This window comes from Poecilia latipinna, unplaced genomic scaffold (assembly GCF_001443285.1).
Source record: "Poecilia latipinna isolate Pla-1442-1.1 unplaced genomic scaffold, P_latipinna-1.0 Scaffold1593, whole genome shotgun sequence".
NCBI lineage: Eukaryota > Metazoa > Chordata > Actinopteri > Cyprinodontiformes > Poeciliidae > Poecilia > Poecilia latipinna.
The window spans coordinates 2,099-28,180 of NW_015114209.1; the positions used below are offsets into that span (position 1 = coordinate 2,099).

The following is a 26,082-nucleotide window of genomic DNA, read 5'->3' on the forward strand; positions in this document are numbered from 1 at the left end:
CTCAAGTAAACGTAGTAGTGATACTTCATAATAAAATTACTCAAGCAAAAGTAAAAAGTACACCATAGGAAAAATACTCCTAAAAGTAATTATTTTTAAAAAAGAAATTACTCAAGTAAAGTTAATTGAGTAAATGTAACTAGTTACTACCCAACTCAGCATTTAGCAATTTCGATAAATTAATATGCTTTGACCTAATTTTGGCAAAATAAATAAATAAATAAATAAATAAATAAAAAAAATGAAACATATTTTTTAAATAAAAAAAAAAAATTTAACACTGATCACATAACCTTTGGAGATTTTCCAACATTACTTTCACGCTCAACATATATATATATAAAAAAAGAACATTTTACTTTGAAGTTCTCTACATCCTTTTAACAACGTGTATATTTCCGGTACCTTGACAGATGAACCCCTCTTTTCCAAACGGAGCTTCCGGTAACTCAACTTGGATCAGGAATACAACAGTGCGACCCTCCGGTTTAAATAGATCACTGTCATTATAAAGTCGGACATTTTTTATTTGATGCAAATATTTGACAAAAAAAAACAAAAACAAAAAAAAAAAAAAACTTAAATATAAGTTTTATCGATCTACAAATGAGTGCAAATTGAGTTTAACGGCCCATAAATATTGTGAAACAATTTGTGTAGCATATGCATTTATTGTTTATGTTGAACATATGATTGGAGGACTTCACAGAAAATAGTTACTTTGAGTAATTAAATGTTTACATGACATAGGAACCAGTAAAGTGCACATTAGGCAAATTAAATACCTGACTAGATTAAATAAACTGATTAGAAAGGTGTTGGTTTTTATAGAAAAACTGCAGGTTTTCAGTCCTGTTTTAAGAGAGCCAATAATTTTCTGGACCACCAAGGTTTTTAGGCAGTTTCTTCTTCCCTTTCCCCCACAAACTGGGATTCAACCAGTCCTGTGATGTTCTATTTTTCTGATGTTTTTCTTGAGAAGGTTCAGGTCCGAGTCCATCACTACACCCAGATTTTGGATCTGATCACTGGTTTCTAGCTGTAATAACTGAAGCTGTGTGCAGACTTCACTGTTTCTAACTCAACATCAATTGGACAAAAAAAGACAGGAGAACTATTAATCAAAAAGATTTATTCAAGGATCCTCAGAGAAAGTGGCTACTGATTACACACGGGACTGTTCAGGAATCAGGCCCAATCTGATGCTCTAAACATCTAAAACATTCAGTTTAATCCCAACAAACGGATCAGGATCACCTCTTCAGAATATGTTGACTTATCATTTGATGAATGCACTTTTTTCTTACAAAGTTTTCAAGGAAAATCTGTTGAGAGTAAGTAAGAGATATAAAAAATAAAACTGTATCTTCTGAGGAGACACTTCACTAAAAATGCAATCAGTGAGAAAAAGACCACCACCTGAGAGTCGTGCAAAAACAAACCGTCTCCATCCTAATTACTAAATAACTTTATACAAACATGCTCTCAAAATGTGGCAGCTGGTGCTAAGAGGCTTAAATCCTGCACCAAATATTTTTTAAGACATCCAGGTCGAGATAAATCAAGCAGCCTAGGGTTTTTTCTTTATTTTAAACACAACTTAAAATATTGTTTTCCAGCTTTTTGAGTCCAAAATGCCTCAAAGTTTTAAAGTTCAGCAGCAGAAAAAACTATTTTTTACACCAAAACAGTAAATTAAAGCAGCAGATAATTTCACACGACTTAAAATTGTATCAGTCTGATAAATGTTTCACCCTGTACCCAAAAGCTTTCACCTAATTGGAAATTAAATCTCAAAAGGCAAGAAAACAACACGTTCACCCAAACTCATCTCAAACCTCAAAGTCTACAGTTTATTTTCTTGCACTGATAAAACAATCAAATGGCACAGGAAGAGAGGAAGTCACAAAATTCTGAGATCCAAACAACACAAGAGGAAAATAAAACCAGCACGAGTGACTTTATGGCAACAAATCGATTCAAAGTGCAGCAGCTACTACGAGACGAGGTCCAACACGTTAATGAGGCACTCGGGCAACGGAGAAGTTCAGGGCCATGATGAAGTGGGGTAAGGCTGTCGGTCAGCAGGAAACAGAAACATTTACAACCACAGCGTATCAGTTATGCAGGGAAGTCTCCGATTGTGGAGGTCTGGGGTGTTGGGAGTGAATAAGTGCCCAGCTGCGAGGATAAAGACCCTGAAGGGGCTGGTTCTGTGTGGTAGTGTCATCAGTCATTGTTGCGTCTCAGGAGACGAGTCGGTATAAAGAATAACTCTGATGTGGTGATGCGACCTCTTGAGCCGCTCACTTCCCAGTGTACAGATCCACGGTGCTGGAGCTCAGGCCCCGGCTTTCCCTGAAGTTTCCGCCTCCTCGAGTCTGGAACGGAGTTTTAGAAGAAGAGGAAAGCAGAGATCAAATCACACAACTTTATAAATCCCGAAAAACGCAATTCGGTTCGCACCACTCTGGTCAACACAACAAAAGAAGAAGACAAAAAGAAAATACAAACAATCTCACGCAGAGATTGCTTGCGCCACTGCAGACAATCTCTGCATGTGTGCAGAGATTGCACCGTTCTTTTGATGCCATTTCAAAACACACATGATCTTTTAGTCTTTGTGCAACAAACACCAGGATAAGCTCTCTGGCTACTGGCCAACAGAGTTTAAAAGCCGATGATGCAACATCTACATCTACTATCAAAAGTATGTATTTCCCTTCAACTTTTGCACATTTTTCTTTGCAGCAACAAACTTTAATGTATCCTATAGAGTTTTTATGTGAAGTAAACAATTGCTAAAGGGAAGGGAAATGATAATTAGTTTTCAAAATTTGGTACAAAAAAAATGTGAAAAGGAAGCGTAAATAGATTCCAAATATTTCCATCCTCACCTGGAAAGAGTCGTCACTTGTTCTGTTCAGGTAATTCAGTGAAGCAGCTCTCTTCATGCTGGGAAAGTAACAAGAGGAATAGTTTATATATCAGGCTATTTTCACAAAACAGACGAATGATCAAACTAGAAAAAAAAAGCATTAATAACTTGCATTTACTTAGATAAAAATGTTTATTTGTTAATTACTTGGTGTTGCGAGGTTCAGGTGGTCCGTTGCCCTGCAGTTTCTTCACCAGCATCTCGCTGCTGCGACGCAAAACGTCTCTGAGCTTCCCCAGAGAGCCGCTGCGCTGCAGAGCTCCACTTCCGTCCTGCGGACACACACACACGCACACACACAACATCATCAGCCGTTCTCTGACAGGAAGCTGCTTTTTTTTTTAACACTTTGATACCCATGTTTGTTCCAGTATTGTTGAAGAAAAAAAAAATTAGATATGCCTTTGTGAAAACATGCTGAAGAACAGATGCTGCCATGCAGACATGCCTCAGTTATAGTTAGATGTAGAGATGTAAAATCAGGCAAACTCATGCATTAAGCCAGGTTCCTGCTGTGCATTTTTCTTCTTAATCTAAACTAGCTAGAGCCAAAGTGATCACTAAAAACAGGATCAGGCAGTCATTATTAAGGGAGCCTTAGCAGAAGTCAACAAACACTTCTGTGGTCTGTTGATTACATAAGACAAGTTGCACTTTAAGCAAAGCTTAATATGCGTACCAGCAAAAAGCAGCTTGTTCTATATTTACTGGTCCCTGGTAGTCGTGTAAAAAGGCTTAAAATAAGTTATTTATGTATTGCAGTAGCGTAATCATAAAACGACAAGCTGAAGTGAAGTCAGAGAGATTTGGAGCAGGAATGTTTGGGATCCGGTACAATTAAATATCCATCATTCAATTGTACAATTTTGTTTTGCACAATGTTTTTAACATTTGTAGCCTTTTTTCTTGTGTATTTGTTTAATTTTTCCATTTTGAGCAAACAAATCTGGGTTTTCCCAAACAACCAAAGTCTTTTCCTCCTTTAAAAAGGTGTCAGAGGCCATATTACCTGCTTCAGTAACCTTCTCTGCACTATGATCAGACATCCACAGTCAGCTGAATGAGAGGCGACCAGAGAGCAGCTGAAACACCAGTCATCAACACTTATGATGCGAAAAGCAAAATCTGACATTTTGAAACTGGAGACCAGGCATTTCTCTATGTTTTGTCTGGACACGGTTAAACAGCTCATCAGCTGAATTATCAATGAATCCCATCAAAACAGAGTAAACATGCTAGTGTTAGCCTAGCTCTTCAGCTAACTGTTCATTATGAAAACAGAAGGGAGGCTTTTTTGAAACTACAACAAGTGTGTCGACTCGGATACATGCTTAAAATCCAGTCATAAAGCTATGCTGCCTGTATTTGAGGCATGCTAGTAGCTTAGCTAACTCTGTGCAAGATGTGTCAAATTCAAGGCCAGGGGGCCAAATTCAAGGCCACCATAAGTTTTTATCTGAGGGCCAAATAAGTAGAAATTTCAAGATAACAGTTGCAAGCTTAAATATGATTTTAACAGTCAAATTAAAGCAGTTTTTATCTGTATACTGCTAAGTTACAAAATTGTGAGATGTTCAATATTTAATTCTAAGTAGTACTCATCAAATGCAGCTATTTATTAATATTTTAACAGTTTGCTAATGGATAGTTTTATCAATACATTTTGCCACAAATGGAATGATTTTCATAATCTTGAGGCAAAAAAATGAAAATAAATGTAACTGTGATGAAGACTGACGACTCAGGGGGCTAAGAGTTAAGTCTAATGCTGAGGAAATAAAATTTGTTCTTTTGCAGCATTTTATAGCTAAGGTTTTTGCGTAAATCAGCAAAAACATAATTTTTGAAAACCAATTAGTAACGTGCATATATTTTTCTCTTTTGTCTTCTTCACTGTGAATGGTGCCACGGTGAACTTGTGTCCTCATCCCACTTTTTTTATTTTTAAATTATATTGCCAGCTGCAGACATGGGCAGGCTTAGGCAAGCAGGGAGATTCTTACAGCCGTTCTGTGACTTATGAGGATTATTTGTACAGTTTTAGCCAATCATGATAAGCATAACTTACTACTAAAGTTAATTTCTAAAATATTCACTGTTTAAATCTTTTGAACAATTTCAAAATATTATCTTAATCCATTTTCTATCTTTGTTTAAACAAGATTTCTCACACCAACAGCCAATGTAGTGAGAAATCGATCGGCAGGCAATGATTTCTTTGCGATTGTCCTTATAATGATGAGACTATGAGTCATACATTTTTTCAATTTTACATAAATAAAAACCTTCCGTTGCCCATTAAAAGTTATTTTAACCATTTCCCACCAAAAACTGTACTAAAACAGTCATAGAAGAACTTGAATGTTTCATAGAAACTAATGGGGGCTTGTTTCTTTACCTGCTACTGCAGCTAGGGATGGGCGATATGGACTAAAACTTTTATCATAGTTAGTTTACTGCAATAATGATCAAAGTGACGATAAACTGGCCTCTTCCAGACTTCATTTACATAAGGAAATGTGATTTTGTCACTAAGGCTGCACAGTCACTGTGCGCAGATTTTATTTTTTTATGTACTGACTTTTATTAATAACTTCATGAAACTGAGGGAAAAATAGTAAAAATGCAGACAATAGAGCCCATTTTTGAGTTTTTATTTATCACTGTCACAACAAATCTAAATTCCTATGATTGTTTATTGTTAAAAAATATATTTTCTGTGTGATAAATGCCCATCCTTAGTTGATGTCAACCTAGAATAGTTTGTTCTCTGGTCTTTCCCATTTTCACCATGGTTCTGTTATGTGAACATAACATAAACATTGTCTTGGCCTTCACTTGTTTTATGTTTGGGATGCTACCGTGTTAAAAGTTATTTTAGTGAAAAGTTAAAAATCATCTTTACGTTCAAGATGTTTCTTTTAAATTCTTTCCTGTGGTTATGCTACTGCAAAGACTTCACTTCAGAGTCTTTTTGCAGACTTTTCCTGTAGTACCAATAACTTATTAAAGGAGCTTTAACTAAATGATCAAGCAGAGCAAATTGAGATTTTTAACAGTACAGAAAATAAACATATTTTAGTTGCCATAGTCCCACTTTATCTTTACACCACAGTATCTTATCCACCCACCCAAAGTTAAACCAGCTGCAGTGTAGGAGCATCACCAGCAGGGGGCGATGCAGGCACTTAGAGATGGAGATTGATTCCTGCTTTGCTGCAATTCTGCAGCTCGCATTCATGTTTTCATCCAAAGCAGAGAAAGACACAGTGTTCACAAATGAAAAACTTTATTTGAGAATACCAACAAGTGTTGATGCATTAATCGTCACAATGCAGAATGGTGAATATATAGATATAATGCAGTTCTACATACTAAGATAATGCTTATAGAGCTTATGGTTTTTGTTCTTTCACAAATAGAAACAGAATCCCACTCTATATGTTGAGAACAGACAGTTCAATAAATAAGCAAGCATTCCACTAACAACAATATCATCATAATTGAGTGAACACTGTATTATTTTTCTTTTGTTCAGAGTTGCGTTAGATGTATAGGCGTACTCAATGGAAAGGAATGAAGAATCAAGGCATGTAGCACATTGAAAAGCCATAGAGTGAATGCACTTGTCGAATCTATAAATACAGCCTACAGTTACACTTCCAAGATGTTAATTTCATTTACATTCGGTTAGGGTAAACCGTGAGGAGACACTCGCACTGAATTCCTGGTGCCAAAACAACATGATTCACCAAAGTTACAATATCTACGCTGAGCAAGAACTAAAAAGGCTCGAAGCTTTGAGTTCAAACTACGGTTTCCAACGCCAGATTGGTTCACTGTGACTGTACCACTGAAACGAGCACATGATCACACTGACATCTGTAAAGTTACACCATTAGGTTACATCTGCAATGCCATCGGAGCAAAGAATTCTGGGTATTTGCATTAAAAAAAAGGGATCAAAATCCAACATTAATGGCAAGGTAATCTCTCATGTGGTTCATAGTTGAGCTGACCGGTCCAGCTGCTCTCTGCTCTACATGTCAAACTCATAGTTCTGGTCAGACGTTTACATACACTCATCCTCAGCCTCAACATTATGTTATTAACGATTTATTAATAGTGGATCATGTGTAATACACAACCGTAATTTAGTGAAATGTTATTTTTTCCTCAATTATGGCTGTTTATTATTTTTTGGTCAAAGTATTTCTCAATACAATTTTCTTGTCCTACTACACACTGCATGATAGAATACCAGCAAAAGTGATTTTTAAAAGTCCCCCCCCCGCCCAATTTTAACTTGTGCATGTTCTTCTAAAATCCATCCATGAAATTTAAATTGTTAAGAAATTTCCACACTGGTCTGTGTGTGTTGATTCCACTCCACAGCTGCGCGCGCACAGACTTTGGCAGATGTTTTACAGATGGTTCGAACCGGGAACCTCTGGGTCTGCACTTCCTGCCGCCACCCAGAAAGATGAGCATTTGTAAACGTCACGCCAGAACCGTATCTTGGCATAACCGAGCCTTTCTTGAACACCATAGAAACCAAGGACACCGCAAGCTGGTGGGAGCCACCAGAAAATGTTACCATGGCAACAGTAGCTTTCTGTCATCAGGCAAAACTTCTCTCATTAGCAACAGGCAACGCTCACTACAGCCTTTACACTGGGCCAAAACGTATCAAAAGCCTTTAAAAAAATGTAAACAATGATGATACAAGAGAACCGACAACACCTAACGTGAAAATAAAATAAAAAATGGCAACGATCACTTTTCTTCAGCTAGGCTGCACAACCTTCATTGGATATCATACAGTACCATTTCTGAACCAGGCATAAGGTTAAAACTTTACTAAATAAACTTCTGTAAAACATAAAGTGGCGAAATCCAGGCACCAAGATGGCAGCTCAACTTTTAGGCTTCAACAATTTCCGTGAGATCATGCAGATAAACTAAACTGTAGAAATTAATATTTTGACTCCATGATAACTCTAAACATTTATTTTCCCACCCTCAGATGTACTAACTAGATAAATAAATCTACTATGCCCACGTTAAAAAGTATAAATAAATTCTGCCGAGGGGGAAAAAAACACGTACAAGTGACGTTCTCACAGGGATAGATTACACACACACGCATACACACACACACACACACACACTCATAACAACTTCCTCTAATGTCAAAGTGAGAGAAAGAGCTGAAAGAAAGACTTCTGACATTGGTTAGTGACAGGAAAGTTTAAGAAGAGCAGAGATGAGAAGACCAAACGTCCCAGCAGTGGCCAGTTGAGCAGGGAAGAGAGATGACAACCAGGAGGGGGGGGGCTTTCTGAGTCTCTGCTGCAGAGGGGGTGGGGGGGCACCGGAGACGGAAGAGGAGTTGTTGGTTTGTAGGGACAAAGGAGCCCAGAGGGAACGACAACACACATCCCTTTGTTACTGTGTTGGGGGGAAGGAGAGAAGCATGAAGGAATAATCTTGATGGCTTAGGCCTGATAAACGAGAGAGAAGAGAGACAAAAACAAGGACAAAAAAAGGACAGACATTGTAAGATTAAAAAGCTCTGGGTTGGGCTTCCTGTGCTACAGCTCCCTGACTTCTGACACGTCTGAGGTGCATCGATCCTCAGGCATTACATTTGTAGACTCACATTTTCTAAATCTGACAGCTAATTTATAATACGTTTAAAAAAAAAGTGTATAATAGACATTAAGAGCACCATTAAAGAAATTATCAGGTGATTTCTTGACTATTTTAGCAAGATTCAGATGTCCCACCACCCGAATCTTAACTTTTTATTCATGCTAATTCTCCGTGTTTATATAATATTTTTATTAGTCTGGGTTAATTCACTTGTTTATCTATTGGTACTCCTTTTTCAGACTTACTTGTTGTATTTCATACCTCTAATCAGACTATTTTTTAAACAAACCAAAGCATATGGTTTTATTTTTTTTTGGTATTTTTAAGTATTTTCAAGTATGGAGATAAGTGGTGATAAATAAAAATCTGATTTTCAGATTATTTAACTTGTGCAATCTGGTTATCTGGTTAAGTGCCAGATAACTTTTATAGATATGACAAATTGTAACCACATTGTTACCAAAATAAGTGACTTTCTGCTGCTAAATATTTATTAAAAATGTAAAAAATATTTCCTTACAGTAGATTAGGACCAGATTATAGAAAGTTATGATAAATCCTCAGGTTAAAGGCAGCTAAAAATTAATGCATCAACATAATCTGATGTAGATGCGACCATTTAGTTCACAAAAATACTCAGGGACAAAACCTTACATTATATTTAGCAAAAATAAAATTCAATTTACTCAAAAACTAAACAAAAAATGCATTATATTGTAGAAGAAATTACCAGAATATTGTCTGGAAACACTAATGTTTTTTTTTTTCCACAGTTGGGAATGGGCAATTACTGTGTTATTCACAGTTAATTACAGTTATATAACGGTTAAGTGCAATGTTTTATTTATTGGAGCTTGATTTGTTTTTTTGAGGCTCTGACCGCAGTGACAGATTTATAGAAAAAAAAAAAACCCTGATGAATTTTAAATATTTTTAACCTTCTTTTTGTAGAGAAATATCACAACAATGTGATAAAAGCCTATTTGTATGGAAGAAATATTGTCTCATTAGAGTTAGGCATTTTAATTGTTCTCATATGCAATTATGTATGAAGTTTGTTTCTTTCTTTTAAATGTTCCAGTAAAAGAAATAAAAAAAAAATCACCTGCAAATGTGACACCAAAGCAGTCAGTACCAAATCGAGTCGGGCGGCTTTCAGCCAATCAGATTACGCTTCTTTGATCACATGACACCAGTGCAGCTGGTTAGCAGGGTTTCATGAAGATGTTTTTCTCTTAAACAGAGACCATTACAGAACAGGCAATTATTGACAGCCACTGGACATTCGTTATCGTTTCATTTACTCAAACTGAGTGAAATATTTCACAGACCTTGTGTCACATGATCAAAGAAGCGTAATTTTGATTGGTTAAAGCTGCTTGACTCAATCTAGAGCTGAATGCTTTGGTTTGAGTCACTAAAAGGTCATCACATCTGCAGGCGAATTTCTGAAGCTTAATTTTTTGCTGGCAAATATCAAATTAAAAACATTCATATTTTTCATTTGATAAAAACTTCAATGCCATTAATTCAATGTCTAAAAACAAACCTTTCCGTTTTATATTTCTTCCATATATATTGCTCACCCAAGCTGGAATATAGTAAAATTCAGGATTTCTATCCCTGAGATAATGCTGAATTTGTGTGACGTGAAAATGCTGCAGCATAAGAGCTGCATTTCATTATAAAAAATAGAAGTCAACCCAGAAAGCTGCAGTCAGATTAGCGATGCAGTCTTTGTGACTCAGCTCTTTTTATTTTCTCCTTGGGTACTGGAAAGTCTGAATCTGGCAGAGAGTGCACAGTAACTGACTGTGCACTGCAGATGCAGCACATGATGCACCAAGTACTCTGAGAAAACCTCATTTTAACCAAACAAACTAAACTAAACCTCGAAATCCCAATAACAACACTGAACTATGTTCCATCACTAACAAAATATTTCTCATTACCTCACTCTGCATCACCCCGCCCAGGTTTGTTTTCATTAACAGGGAGAGTACAATCCACTGATTGCCAGGGGGGAAAATTTGATTGGCAGGCTGATTGGTTGTCATGGCAAGACAAATCAACAAAGAAACATGTTAGTGGTGAATGAAGGATGGGAAAAGCAAAAAAAAACAAAAAACAGAAGAGGTTTGAAAAGCAGTGCATTAAATGCGAAAATCAAAACTCCTGCAGGCACACGTACACTTTTCACAGGTCAAGTCATGCTTTTAGTGAGACATAAAACTAAATGAACCCAACACACAACCACAAACGTGTTTGTGAAACAGCTGTGATGTCATCGGGTTAGCAATCTGTACACCAAACTGGTTCAAGACACACTTGATGAGATTCTGTAAGCAGACAATTAAATAATGTGGCAAAAGGTAACAAGAGAAAGCAGATGGGTATCAGCTCCGACACGAAATCCTTTGAATGTCTAAAGCGAGGAAGACGATGGGTCTTTAAGTGCTTGTTCATTCCAACAACGGCTAGCTGAGCTACATGGCATGTTTTTACATTTGTAAATAAATGGATGGATGGAAGTAATTAACACTTTAAGTAAACAGGTCAAGCTTTCAGAAACGATGAGCAAATAGAGACATTTTCTCACTCTCCTCTTACAATGGACTGCACCTTTGCATGAATACACATGCGGTTAGATCGACTGCTGTTAAGCTTGGAAACAGTTTTACATTTATTAGCACCTTGGTGAGGATGTGGACAAAGCCTTAAATTAATCTTTCACTGCAGTAGGATAATCACTCAATGAATAGTTTAATAGAAATCCAGCCTTTTATTTGAAAGCATTTAATAAATTTAGGAAATAAAACCTCATATTTCAAAATAAATCAATTATTGGTGCCATTTTCTTTCAGGTCATTTCCAGAAAACCGAAAATGTGTCCAGATCAAATCTTTCAGTAGGATAATGATCTAAAACAAAAAGCCAAATCAAGGCGGAACTCAAAATCAGCCTTCTTCCATGTTCATCTAACACCCAAAACCTGTAGAAAACCTGCGGTGTAAACTGAAGATACGATAGAAAAACAGACAAGCCAGGCCGGTGGATCATCTTGGGTGCATTCACAACAGCCCAGTTCAGTCCGCTTTAGTCAAACTCCAGTTCATTTGTCTAGAAAGTCCAGTTCATTTGGGAAGGTGTGAATGCGTAGTCAGACTCTAATGCAGAGAAAAAAGTCCAACTCTTATCCGAATTGAAACCTAGGAGTTGGTTAGGTAAAGGTGAACTCTGGTGCAATTCAAATGCATATTTGGATGCAAATGGACCAGAGATCCCTCCAAAAGCAGGAAGTAAAACAGATGAACTGGTTTTTCGAAGGGTTTCGGTCGTTTAGCCCGTTTAGCAGTGTGAACGAGAACTTTATCAGCTGAAAATGGAACAAATGGTGCAATTTTGGTCCCCAATTGAACCAAGTTGTAAAGACCTGAAAGCACATCAGTCAAAATCAGACTTTTGGGTCAAATTTGGCATGCAGTGCAACTATATTTTCCCCCTCAAGATAAATCCAAATATCAGATTACTTTGCTGTTGCGTTGGCGTGCCAATCAAGGCAATCCCTCCCAAAAAGGTGGAAAACAGAAGCTTTATGGACAGGCGGGAAGCATAATATTTGTTCACAATCATACAATATAGACCTTGTATGTGTAAGAAAATATGACATTTCTCAACAAATATCAAGGTTTTTGATATTTGTTTATGATAATTTAGTCTTTAAATTTTTAAAGACTAAATCTTTAAAATTAAAGACTAAATTAAACTTAGTCTTTAATTTTGGCCAAATGAGTGATTGAGTTAAACTCCTGGTCGTCTCTGTACACTACAATCTTATGAAATGTTATAGCAGAAAACTACATGTCAAGATGGCGTAAAGGCTGGATTTTTCTCTTTTTATTACCTCACTGCAGCAGAAGCTGTATTCATTTAAAGGCTTCTTACACATCTCTACCAGCGGAGCTTTCACATTCACACTTTAGTACTAAAATAACCCCACAAAATTCCTACATTAGGAAAAGCAACAGAGCTCAGGCATTGAGCGCAGACATTTCTCAGTCATGTGAAAACAGACGTGGTCCATTAGTGCATGTTAGGGGGGTGAAAGTGGCAGGCTGGAACATGCATGCTTACGCTGACGCAGCGCGAGGTGAGGCTGCATTCAAGTGAACGAAGAGGCACAAGCTCAAGCTAAGGAAAGCATCCCCGCTTTGTTGATGCAGAGGAGCTAATTTTCAGCTGCCACACCCGTTTCATTCTTGCTGCTGCAGGTTTTAGACTCAAACCTCTTTGAAACCCAATCGGTATAAAGTCCTGATCTGGGTCAAAACATCAGCAGACAGGGCGGGCTCCTTGTGCTTATTGTGTTAGCGGCTAACCTCGTTAGCTGTGCTCGCATAGGTGGATGCGAATAGGTATTATGTTACCAAGGCGACAGGGACTGAGCGTGTGCCTTTTTCCTACTGTTTCACTTGCACAGAAGCACTGCCAGCAACAGAACCACTCGTTCCAAATCAACAAAAGACATAAGCAGGGAGTTTAGAGCAAACTGCAAGGCTGAAAACAAAAAGGTGAGCATGCCAAGACACTCAATCAGCTTTATGACACCAGGGTCACTTCAGGACAAAGACAAGATCTGTCCGCAGAGAGTCGATGGGATGGTACAGACTCAGATCACTACATGGCTCTGCACCTGTTTTGGAGACATTTATATCACCTAAATAATAACAACAGGCATATTAAAACAGGTTGGTATTGTGTTTTTTGTCGCTATATAATATTTTATTATGAATAAAGTGCAGAGCCAGGGGTTAGCATCCTGTTAAATGCACCAGCTTATTCAGCTTATGTTCCAGAGAGAAGTTAGCTTCCAATCATCATGTAGCACTGTGCCATCTTTAAAAAAAACAGCAGGAAAAAGTAGCAGTGAAGTTCTGTACCATTCCTCCATTTCTCTGAAATCGCAGACACCGCCTGGTTTTTCCAGACGGGTCATGTTTACTCTACAATAGTGGATTTGTACTCACCCCGTTCCACTCCACGCCCATACTCACTTCCTCGCCGGTCTCAGAGCCGCTCTCGTACTTAACGCTGGTCAGGCTGTCTCTGCTCCTCCGCCTCTCACCGTCTGTATCTTTCAGGATCTCCACCACACGCGTTTGGTGGATGGGGTCGATGCCCTGCAGAGGAACAAACCTGATTAGATCAAGCTGCAGATGCAGACATTAGCTTGTGTAAATTCGTGAGAGTAGAAAGTTTTATGGGGGGGAATTAAGGTGATTTCACATTTCCTGTCCGTCCATCACGTTTTCAGCGACAAACAAGTATCTTAGATGATTGTGAGATGGCAGTGATGTTAGATGGGAGAGGTGAAAGCTCTATGGGAGCCAACAGAGACGAACCACTTACTGTGTTGCTCTGGATCCATAGCATTGCAGGGAAAGGGAAAGAAATACAATGAGATTTGCTTTCTTAAATAATAATAAAAAAAAAAAAACAGGAACCGTCATGCAGAACAGGGCCGTTTCTATTTAGCAGATGTCGCTGACCTGCTTGCGAGACCTCACAGCACACTCCTCCAGCGTCTCCGCTGCCTCTAGTTTGCCCTGGCGGCGGTACAGAGCACCGAGGTTCCTCAGGGTAGTGTTCACTGTAGGGCTGCATGGAAAGAGACAGAAATTTACTCAAAAAGGTTACAATGTAAATCCTGATGTAAAAGGGACAGGCAAAGGAGAAAATGCAGTAAAGATGGCGTTAAAGATTTCCACTGAATCAAAAGTTGACCTAAATTTAGAGCTTTTACGGCTGAGTCATAAATCACGGTTATTGGCATCACCTGTTGACTTTGCAGGCCTTGTACCAGCCTCCGTACTCTCCATATGGGGTGTTGTCTCTGTGTTTGCCCTGGAAGTAATTCAGTGAGCAAAAGAGAAAGAAAAACCGGTGTTTAGACCTGATAAGCAGCATTTTTCTTTGCTTATACATTTGTGTCTGACACATCGTTTAAAAAGAGGAATATTTTAATCTTCCTGGTAGGACTGGGCAATATGGTTTAAAAGTAAAATCTCAGATTTGTTTCGTATCAAATGCGATTTCTGATTTTATCGCATTTTTTTCCATTTCTTTTCTAAAGAAGAAATTACAAACAACAGAAAATGTTTTGAAAAAGTAGCTATAATTTCAGTTATCCCTCCCGTGAGTATGGAGGGCAGCTTTCTCACCTTGCTCATCTCCTCTCTTTCCTCTGCATGCATCCAGATGGGCTTGTTCTCAGCTGCAGACAGACAGGAGAGAGTGTCTACATACTGTACAACTGGGATGCAACGAACCTTCTAAGTCTGGACTCAAACACTTTGTGATGCATTTATTTTTATTCATGTTTGAATTGAGCAGAGATTACAGTTCCATAAGTGAAGAAACACAGGATATTAAAACGGAAAACAATGGAGCTTATCTATTAAACTGAATAGTGCAATAAAACTAAACAAATATCTGAGATCTTACTGGGAAAAGTAAAAACATGAATAAAAAAAAGTCTTGAAAATCTTTAGTATTCATGGGATATTTGGGAAAGTTGCATGTTTATGAAAGCATACTGAGAAAATAAACCACATGAACTTCCTTGTGAAAGTTTTTGTACCACTAAATGATTAGAAAACTGAGTAACAGGGCTCTTATAGATGAAAAAAGACAACATGGTCACAGAGGAATTAATTTCTGCCAAAAAGCAAAGAAATATGGAGAATAATTTTCACTTACTGATAAAACTCTGATCGTTTGATGCAGAAATTATTACAACTTTCTATAAGTTAAAGCATAAATTTGATATTCAAACTAAGATATTAATCTGACATTATACAAGTCAGAAGTTTGAAAGAAAAACTGCAGTATTATGACTTTTTGACATCATAGCGTATACAAGTCTTTTCTTATAAATATGTGAAATGAATCTCAAAATGTACTCCTCCATGGCCAGTTCTTTTTTTTCCATCGACAATGACTTGTATACTCCATCGTAGTTATTCAGTACCTTGTGTCACAGATCATGCACCATATAAAATCTCAATAAAACACATGGAAACGTGTTATTCAGGAGGTATGAATGCTTTTTGCAAGGCAGTGAATGAAGGGAATGAATCCGACATTCTTCAAGTTTCGCCACTTCATCCTTGAACTTTGAGACTGAAAAGATGATGTGACATTGTTGCTGAATGCTGCATGAAAAAGTCTTCTTAGGAGAATGAGAGAGGCTTTTCTAAAGAGGTGAAGAAAGCAGACTAATGATTTCTGATTTCTTTTCAAAGAGTTATCCTTCAAACAAGCAAACTCTTGATTTTCCCTGAGTCATTCTGTAAAGTTTAGGTTCTATAAGTGGCAACCTGCTTAGAAAGTGATCCACTCACTGACCATCTGTCCTTTATTGATTTGATTTAACGCAGTGCATTTACTCAGAAAAACTAAAATCTCCAACAGAACAGCCTCAGTGTGAGCTTCAGCGTCCATCATGGGCTCTTACCATCAACCGATCCAAACTCTTTCTCATGAGCACGGGTCAGGATCTCTTTGTACAGAATCTCAGCCTCTTTGTATTTCCCCTGTTTGAGGAAGCAGGAAGCCTGATGGAGAAACAGATGAGAAAAAACATTTAAAGATGGATGCTTTTGACTCTAAAACCTCCTGAGGAGAAGAATCCATCTGCATATGAGTCACGCAAGAACAACACTGCAGCATGCAGCCTTCACTGGGAAGAAAGTAAGGTAGACAAAGGACACTAACCGCCACAAAAATCCAACTTCTTATGCTCACAGAGAAAACTGTGCTTAACTGAAGTCAAGGACACTATTAGTGAAAGAAATGAGCTGGATACATGCCAATCAAAGTGAAAACTTTGCAGGCAGAATTCAATTTGTAAAGATTTATTCCTCTGCAGAATTCAACCTCAGAACAGCGAAACAAAAAAAAAAAAAATTCTTCAGAACACAAAGTCATCTTCCTGTCACTTTAGCTTGAAACAGGCTGAGTGTTTTTCGGCTCAACATGAGCCGAGTAATAAACAAAGCTTTTAAACTAAAAGGAGAGACGTTGCGTTTCTCACCAGGTTGTTCTTGGTTTTGGCCACGTTGGGATCGTCTGGACCCAGCCGGCACTCGTAGATCTCCAGGGCGCGGCAGTAGTAATACTCCACCTCCTCATATTTGCCCTGGTTCTGGCACAGCAGGGCCAGGTTGTTCAGCTGCTTGGCCACATCTGGGTGGTCCTTCCCCAGAACCTGACGGCAATCCACAATGAAATGTTTTAAATTAACTTTTTACTTTATCTTCGTGCTATAGCTGCTCCCACAAATCAGCTGGTGACTGAGACTAGCAGACTTTAGGCCAAGATCCAGAAATGTAAACATTTTTTACTGAGCTGTTTTCAGTATGAATATGTTTAAAACGAAGTCAGTGGAACCACAGAGGTCATGAGACGCTATTGAAACGAAAACAATCTCTGCAACATCTCAACATACGTCTTTGTTTCGTTCAGGCTGAAGGAACCTGAGAGAGAACAAAACTTAGGGCAGATCACAGGAAGGCTGAGTGTATAACAGCAAAATCGCTCTATTTTGACCTCCATCTGCCAGGAAACATTCTGGATTTAAAAAGACACGTTGGCACCTTTTTGGAAATCTCAGTGTAATGATAGCCTTTCTTTTTTGCAATTGTTTTTGTGGTTTTGTGCAATTGATTGTTGCACAAAATTGAAATATTTTCACTATTTTGTTCCTCATTAAACCCATTCGAAAATCTACATACAGAAGAAAAAAGATGAGAATAAAAATAACAAACAGGGCACAAAAACAATCTTTATCACACATTATAACTTGACATTGGCTAAAGCATAATCCATCTGCCTCTCTTCCCCTGTGCCTGGTATCCATTTCCAGCTGCTCTCTCAATTAAAACCCTCAACTCCTCCTCCGACCAGGGAACAGCCCCCAGTAGGAACTTCACGCTCAATTTAAGAAAATAATTTTCTCTTTTCTCTATTCATAGCCGATGCCCCTGAGGTGAGGTCTTCCTGCGCGGTGGACGGCGGCGCTGAAGCAGTGCGGGGATGCGACCTACCTTTTCTCTGATCTCCAGGGCTCTCTTACAGAGAGGCTCGGCTTCCTTGTACTTCCCTCTCTTTCCGTACAACACGGCCAAGTTGTTCAGCGTTGCAGCAACCTGGACACAAACACAGACAGACAGCATAATTAGAGCTCTCTCTTGCTTTTGTACTCACTTCACTTCAGGGCTTTTTCCACTGTAGTCCAGAGAGCGAATTAACTCTTTCACAGAAAGAAGCTCAATAAAGCTTTCCTTACAGCTCAAACCTCTGAGGCGGTTAACACATCCTGTCAAAAAGCAATGAATTTATGAAGTGCAGAGCTTCAGCAGTGTGTTTTATTAGCTTACTTTGACATCTCAGAAGTGTTTCTGCAGAAAGCTATAAGGTCATTTCTAAAATTCACCACAAAAAAATTGGGTTACCCTCCTTCTTAAATTTTCTAATCGGCACTTTTACAGATGCAACTTCATAAATTGGAATATCATAGAAATCTTAATTCAATCCAGTAATTCAGTTAAAATAGTAAAACTCATATAGATTCATAACACAAAAGCATTTATTTCAAACAATAATTTAGATGACTGAGGCTCAGTGCTTATAAAAACCCAAAATTCAGTTTCACTGAAAATTTTAAGATCACAAACACCAAAAAAAAAACAAAAAAAAAAAATAATAATAAAAAAAAAATTATAAATATTAACTTCCGGTAACTTTATTCTGCCAAACTTTTTTCTTCCACTTAACTTTCCATTGCTATGTTGAACAAGCACTCCATAACGTAGAAAGGACATAACATTTCTATATTAAACCTTGCTTCTGCACCGTTTTCTACCACATTTCTTCCGTCCACTTAACTTTCAATTAATATGCTTGGAAACAACGGGAACCACTGAACAAGCCATAACATAGAAATATCACAACATTTCTGTTTTAAAATATTCTTGCTTACTATCCTTGCCATCCACTCAATTTTCCATTAATATGGGTAGATGCAGCACTCTAAAACAGTTTTCTAAGAAGGGATCTTTTGTGACTTATCCTCCTTTTCTCTATAAAGTCAGCAACTTTCCCTATGATTGCAGGCCATAATAAGGTCTTAACCAAACATTTTTGTATTAAAAATATATTTAAATCAGTTTTCTCTTCTAATTTTGTTATGAAGGAATGATTTTGGAAATTAACATAAATAAATGCTTGAATTTTTTCATTATGTGTGTAATTAATCTATCTTTATCAGGGCTCTCCAACTCCAGTTTTGAGCATTTCTATCCCGTAACTTCCCTTCTCCAGTAAATCTGAACAAACGACGGTAGACAATCTACAGAGCTGGTTTTTCACATGCCTGTTCACCAGTTACATAAAATAAACAATCTGAAGTAACAGATGGCTGTGAGCATGCTGCCATGACAACCGGATGCTTACAGCTGGGTGGTCTTTGCCCAGGGTTTTCTCACGGATGGATAGGGCATCATTGAGCAGATGGGCTGCCTCTTTGTATTTGTTTTGATCCCTGGATCATTGGAAAAACAGAACATGATCAGAGTAATAAAACCAAAACAAAACCTGACCTTAAAGAGAAGTTTTCAATGTTTGTTTGGTTTTTTCCCCATTTGTACCTGTAGACCAAAGCCAGGATGTTGAGCATGGTGGCGACATCGGGGTGGTCATGTCCAGAGGTTTTCTCCAGGTCCTCCAGAGCCTGCTTGCAGAGGGGCACGGCCACCTCGTAGCGGCCCTGAGAGGCGTACTGGATCACCAGGTTGTGCAGGGTCCTCAGGCGGGCCGGGATTTCATAGCCGCCCTGCTGGGCCGCAGCCACAGCGGCGCTGTTGTGTTGGTGCTGCACTGTGGGAGGAGAACCCAAAACATTACAACAATGAGTCACTAGAAGGTTTCAGAGATAAATCTGGTTGAAATTCTTGTCACGACTAGCGCTGGGTGACAACTTGATTTAATACATTCATTGAATTTTTGGTTTTTGAAGATTTCATTTTTGGAAAATCTGGATTTTTTTCTTCGTTAGTGCAGTTTTTGGGTTTCCATAATTAAGAGTGATGTCGGCACACCCAGGCCCACCATCTTGTTTGACCGTTTCTATTTATTTAAACTTTGATTTCAACTCTATGACAGATTTTGTTTTAAATATGAGAATGAAGTCATAATGAAACTAGAAGAAGTTGCAATATTGCCAGAATAAAGTACTAAGTTTGGTGAAGTTTTTACAGATAATACTTAATCAAAATACTTAATATTTGTATTTTAACATCAGCATCAAATTATTAGCTGTAGTAAGACTGAGGAAAGAACAACACAAACTGATCTAGTCATGTCAGATCCCAATCACTGTCGAAGCTTTTTTTCTCTCATTGAAACTTTTTTTTTTTCAGAATTTTAAAATGTTTTCTCAACTTTCTCAACAAAATCCCAACTTTCTTCTGCTAATATTATAAATTTGTTGTCAAACAATCTCATAGTCTGGCCCTAAATTTCCGTCATGCGGCTCACAGAAGGGATCACTGAAATAAAAACAACTTTTTGAAAACATTTTCCGCCATTTCTAATTTCTTTTATTGAACAGAAAATGAGGGAAAAAAAACATTAATATTGGAAATCAGATCTGGTCTTTCAAAAATCTGATATTTTATTTTTAAGCCATATCGCCCAGTTCTAGTTATGACCGTGAAGTTTTATGTTTTTATCTCAAAGACCAACACCAAGTAGAGAATAATTGCAAAGTAAAAGTAAAATAAATAGTTAAATCCAAAATGTATGCCCTCCATCTCTACTCAAACCCCATATATTCCAGGGTTTCCCCCAGTGTATTATAAGCCTGGCGGTCCGAAATGCTTTACTAGCCCCGCCGCCAGGCTAAGTATTGCTTGTTTACGTTTCTAGGGAAAAAACTAATAATCTTTTTTTTTTAAAGCCAGGCTGCAAGCATCTCTTTTGCTCTGAGCATTTCATTAGCAGAGCAGATTTATTCCTAAATGATAGGTTTATAATAGATAGGTTTATAGTTTATGCATTTAAAGCTGACAGCGCAGACCAATCACACTGCTGGCGCCTCTGCGCTTTGCCTTGCGCGCTGCCGCTGCTTTGCCTCAGCGGGATCGCTGAGGTAAAGCAGCGATCCCGTAATACAGTAATACTTTTACATTTCCTGTCACTTTAACATCTTTTAATACAAAAACACGGTGGACCGTCTCAGCACCCCGACCACCGGGCTTAGCAAGTTTTCTGGGGGAAACCCTGTACTCTGTTAACCCTACATAAAATACGGAGCAACCAATTGGTTTCAGAGATTAACTAGTCGGTAGTCATTCCAGAGCTAGCATTAAACATGTTTTGGTTTTACTTACTTCCTTGACCCTGCTCCTCTTCATCGTTAGGGAAGAGGTCATCCAGGTTGTCCTTTGGCGTTTCTCTGTCTTTCTCCTCCTGCTGGTAAAATGAAACCGAGCCATTAGACACTCCTTCAGACATCAGGGATAAAAAAAAAATGCCAGACTTAAAATAAAATCTCACAAATGAAAGGAGCTGTACAGAAAATAAAACTCAAAACCTTGACAATAAACACTCTTCATTGATTAAAATGGTTGTTATATCAAACAAATGTAAATGTTGGACTTGTAAGACGAAAACACTTTCAAAATTGACAGAAAGTATCAAATGTTTCTATTTGTTACTTCCTGAAAGTGGAAACTGGAAGAGGTGGATAAAGTTCTTCCATCCAATAGTGTTCCGAATGATTTAAAGGCTAAAAATTGCAGCTTCTAATGTAGACAACCAACAGGGTCCCTCAGGCTTCAAACAGGAAGAGTTTCTGCTGATTTAAGTGGTTTGTAAATAAAAACCAATACAGCCTCGTTTTGGGACAGAGAATGTGGTAAGAAAATGCAGCGACTCGTTCTTCTTCACCCATCAATAAAGACTCTAATGTAGCTCATTCCTGGAAAAAGGGGATTTCTTACTCTGCAAACAGCAGCAGCAGTACTTTTGTCTTCAGTGACAACATGCAGTCATGGAAACTTGCCAAACTTAGAAATAAAAAAACCTGCTGGAATTAAAATTAGGCAACAACAAAATTTCATATATTTAGGCAACAGTGAAATCCTAATAATTTAACACAATTACTGAGTTAGGAGGCCCTATATATAAGGAAAAATACGGTGTTTTCTTTAAATACACAAAGACATTGACACTAAACTATAGCAAAAGTTGTGCACAAATGTGTTTGCACATGTTACATCTTATAAAAGAAAAACAACAACAAAAAAGACTCCAGTCCACCTGATATTAGCCAGTAAAGTCAGACTGGTGCACCTCCAGGGCTCACATTTACAGATAATCTGTGCTTTTCCTTATTCGCCAATTTCGCTTTGTTTTTGTTAAGTATCCACTGATAAAGCAATTTGTTTAGTACTGATGCTCATTCTGTGTTGTTTTGAAATAAAACAAGAAAATGTTTCTGGTCAGACATGCTGCACATTATCACTACAAAAGAGTGTAAAAATTTTTTTTAGCATTTTTTAGTGACTGTGTCCCTTAAAGCTAATTGGTGAAGGCAAAGCCAACTTTCTTTCACTTCTCCGGGCTACAGAGAAGTGAAGAGCCCAACATGAAGCTAAATATTTTTACAATAAATCCCAAGAAAACTGAAAAAAAAATAACACATAGTTGAATGAAAGGCTTTACTTACGGTGGGCGAGACGTCTTCGTCGTACTTTTTGAGCTGGTTCATGAACTCCAGGTGCTTCTTCTCCTCCTCCAGCTGGGCCACGCTCTGCTCGCTCTTCTGCAGCTTCTGCTGGGTGTTGGCCAGCTCGTCCCGCAGCCACTGGTTCTCCTGGCAAAGCCTCCTGACCTGGGCACGCAGTTTCTGCTTCTCCGACTCCACCGCGTTCAGGTGGTTGGACAGAGCCATCATCACCTGGGTCGGAGACAGCGTCGAAGAGTGGGGACATTTAACAGGACAGTAGAAGGGGACAAGAGTGAAAAGTACAAATCTGGTCAGATTCAGAGTGAATCATGATCAGCATGCAGCCTCAGTATAGAATGAGGAAGCTGTGCGGAGGAAAAAAATACACTGAACAGAAGACTATCGTTTCTTCTCCTCTTCTCGCCTTACCTGGGCTTCTCCCAGTCCCAGCTCGATCATCTCCACCGACTTACGGAGCAAGTTGGACTTCTCATGGACTAGGTTGGCCTCTTCATCCTTCTTTAGGCACTTGATGGTCTCCAGCAGGCTGTGGAGGATGGAGTTGTGCTCGTTCTTCAGGGCCTCCAGGCCTTGGATCACCAGCTTGGTGTTGGAGATGATCTCCTCCTGGGAAAGCTTCTCTAGCTTCTCCTCCCGTGGATACATCATAGTTGACATGTTCTCTGGAGCTCAGGGAAACCTGAGGAGAAGAAAACAGGAAAAACACGGTAAAGGGTGCAGCTCAAAAACAAATACACAAACGGCATTCAAAAGTGACCCATTATGCTTCCTGGAACAGATTATTATAGATGGAAGGATGGACTATGCAAAAAATGTCCATCACATTTTTTGAATAAAATCATTCTTAGATAATGAGATGCTAGTCTGATCAGTTCTGCCTATTCTGGATTCCTTTCAGAAATAGCCATTTTAGGGCATCTTGTCACTTTAAATCCAAATAAGCTCCTGCTGGCCACGCCCCCCGAACTCAACATTTACACTCACACGTGAAAATGGCTGCAAACAGATGCGCAACTATACATCTTTGAAAAACATTAGTAGAACCTCCAGTACACCCAATCAGGATGCAACAAGTGGTTTCTTTATGGTAAGTCAACAACAAAATACTTGTCTTTTCCAGCAGCCATTGTACATCACACACAACGGTAAAACTGACCAGATGGGCTGGAACTCAGCTTGTGTTGCAAGGTAATGGCGCAGTGCCCATTGATGGTGACTCAACATTTAAGAGGTTTTTGAAACAGCTCATTTTCCAGACACAATTAACTCAGTCAAAAAACAGCTTGGCGTTTCTTTTTTAAGCATTAGAGACCCAAATGGAAGAATAAAAATGTGCAAAATGTGAATTGTTGCATTATCAATCATCCTTTAAAATTTAAAGTTTGAATTAAGGTCAATATGAAGGCTGCAGAATATTGAAAAACATCCTGTTAAGATGGAACGCATTATCCTCACACACAATGTGACCTGGATCTTCTGTGCCAAGGGATCCAGAGATTTTCGTCACAGCGACACAGTGCAGGTGTGCCAGCTGACTTTTCTCAACTCCTGTGAGGCTTTTAAATTGTTCTTCTTTGAGGCCGGCAATGAGACTGTTGGAAAAGCTGAAGCTGTCTCATGCTGCTGAAGCTGCAGAGCTGAGATGAGTCATCAACAAAACCGAATAGGCTAATTGGTTAAAGAGGAGGAAGAGCAGTTTATTTGGTTGAGAGAGTTTAAAAAGATTATTGAAACAATTAATTGTAAAAAAACAAACAAAAAAAAAAACTGTGAACATTTTATGCTACAGCAGCACTCTAAATGGGAAGACACTTTTTATAAGGAGGAAAAATAAATAAATATATCTTATGCAGATCTTTTAGAATAGCTAAAACAACCTATTGTCCTTCACCAATAGCAACCCTGGCTCTTCATAAATGCTTTAATTAATCTAAAAATAAGAGTGTTGACTCAATCTGTCAATATGTGAAACTATCTTGTATTTTACATTTCTTAATTAACCAACTCAATTGCACACATCTTCTGTTCTGGAGTATTTTTTTTTACATCTAGACAGTATTTATGTTGACGTTTTGTCTTTACTGTACAGTACTTTATTTTTCATTATGCTTTTTATACACATTTTATGTTCTTTGTGTGAGTGCCTGTCATTTAGTTGCTGCTGCACAGAAATTTCTCCATTGTGGGGCAATAAAGAATAAATGTGTGCAACTGAGGCAAAATTTAAAAGGAGAAGCTAAAATATAAATGTTGCTCATCATGATGATCTTTCAATGACTCAGTTTCACTCAAGTGACGCAGAAACTCAACACAGAACCTGAGAACAGAGTTAATCCAACTTTTGTAAACTGAAAGTCATTCATTTCTTCAATAAATTGATGCAGCTTTGTTTTCAAATATCTTTTGCAGACGATGTTTCTTTTCATTTGCATGACATGAAATAGGATCTCAGTGTGTGCGTGCGTGCGAGTTTTTCTTTTCACCAGTGCCAACCGACACCATTTCATTTCTGAGCTCTGGGAATCAGATCGTTCTCGAGCAGAGAGCTTATCTAATCACTAAATGTGAGACACACAGTTGGTCAGCATTTCTTGCAGGCAGGAAACTCATCTGCATATATTGGGAGTGAAACTCTGTAAGCAGGGAAATTAAAGCAAATATACATGATTCGTGTATTTGATGTTTGTGTGGGTTGAGTAAAGGGCCACACCCTCAGAAAAACGGATGCAATCCGTTGGGATTTGCCATCTAAAACAAGCTGTGGTTGGGAGTGGAGCTGCAGCCTCCAAACACAGCCAGCCATGAACGTCTGCAGCTGCAAGATGACAAACAGTGGAAAACATGACAAAACGTCCAGCAGCCGGGAAAAACGCAGCAAAGACCTCTGTGACTTAGAGCAATACGGAGTCCAGAAAAAAAGTCAGGCATGTGGAGCGAGCATGAAACATGTGACATTTCCCCCAAAGAGTCTGAAGGTTAACTGTGACTCAGAGCCACTTTACTGTCAGAAACACAGTCTGCAGAAAACATCTAAATCCAGTCATAGAGAAGCCTCTTCTGCTGTAGAAAAGACAGCTGAGTGTTTAACACCTTCAGGATGATACAGTAAGTAATTAGAGCTTATTGCTGAACAGTCAACAGAGATGAGTCGGGTGGAAGTGATGCTGAGACCGGAGTAAAAGGAGTTACCTTCAGAAATAGAGGGGAACTTAACCAGAGGGGTTACAGATGACATTTCAGAGAGATCCAAGTTCACTACGTCAGCAACCACAGACGTCGTATACAAATCACTTCCTGGGTAACAAATAGTCTGGAAATAATCACTCTCTGTAGATTCACTGATTCTGATTGTTTAAACAGGCAAAATAGATCTGCTACTCAGATCTATTTTGACTCTTCATTCAGGAAGCTACTTTAAAACAGAAGGTGAGACCTCATCAGAAAACAGGAAGCTAAACATGTTACAGCAAAGCTAATACATAACACAACGCTAAAGACAATGTAAAATGTCAACTCTGAAATCAGTCTGTCTTTTAAAACGGTAAAACTCTTATGTCTCTTCACAGCTGGAAGAGGAAAAAAAAAGATTTAAAAATGCTGTTAAATATTCTTAAAATGGACGATCAACAATAATCACTTTTTTAAACTCTTCATTAGTTGTTTCTGAGCATGAAAA

At 38.3% G+C, this 26,082-nt stretch overlaps 1 protein-coding gene across 10 annotated transcripts in view; it reads right to left on the reverse strand.

Annotated features, from left to right (window-relative positions):
- Positions 1 to 1,120: 1,120 nt before the first annotated feature.
- The window catches only part of klc1b (kinesin light chain 1b), a 29,963-nt gene continuing 5,001 nt past the window's right edge, over positions 1,121 to 26,082 (reverse strand). For 3 of the 10 annotated variants that reach the window (XM_015059063.1, XM_015059064.1, XM_015059062.1), the window contains 16 exons: positions 22,815 to 23,085; positions 22,386 to 22,616; positions 21,046 to 21,127; positions 19,303 to 19,531; positions 19,109 to 19,196; positions 17,701 to 17,802; positions 16,689 to 16,862; positions 16,110 to 16,209; positions 14,815 to 14,867; positions 14,430 to 14,497; positions 14,143 to 14,251; positions 14,003 to 14,011; positions 13,621 to 13,773; positions 3,086 to 3,210; positions 2,898 to 2,955; positions 1,121 to 2,381 (listed from right to left, as the gene is read on the reverse strand). In XM_015059063.1, the coding sequence (XP_014914549.1) occupies positions 2,307 to 2,381; positions 2,898 to 2,955; positions 3,086 to 3,210; positions 13,621 to 13,773; positions 14,003 to 14,011; positions 14,143 to 14,251; positions 14,430 to 14,497; positions 14,815 to 14,867; positions 16,110 to 16,209; positions 16,689 to 16,862; positions 17,701 to 17,802; positions 19,109 to 19,196; positions 19,303 to 19,531; positions 21,046 to 21,127; positions 22,386 to 22,616; positions 22,815 to 23,063 (1,905 nt within the window). In that variant the 5' untranslated portion in view covers positions 23,064 to 23,085 and the 3' untranslated portion in view covers positions 1,121 to 2,306. Of the gene's footprint in view, positions 2,382 to 2,897; positions 2,956 to 3,085; positions 3,211 to 8,100; positions 8,443 to 13,620; positions 13,774 to 14,002; positions 14,012 to 14,142; positions 14,252 to 14,429; positions 14,498 to 14,814; positions 14,868 to 16,109; positions 16,210 to 16,688; positions 16,863 to 17,700; positions 17,803 to 19,108; positions 19,197 to 19,302; positions 19,532 to 21,045; positions 21,128 to 22,385; positions 22,617 to 22,814; positions 23,086 to 26,082 lie in introns of those variants that run through there. The other 7 variants (XM_015059065.1, XM_015059068.1, XM_015059067.1 and 4 more) reach the window with 7 other exon arrangements.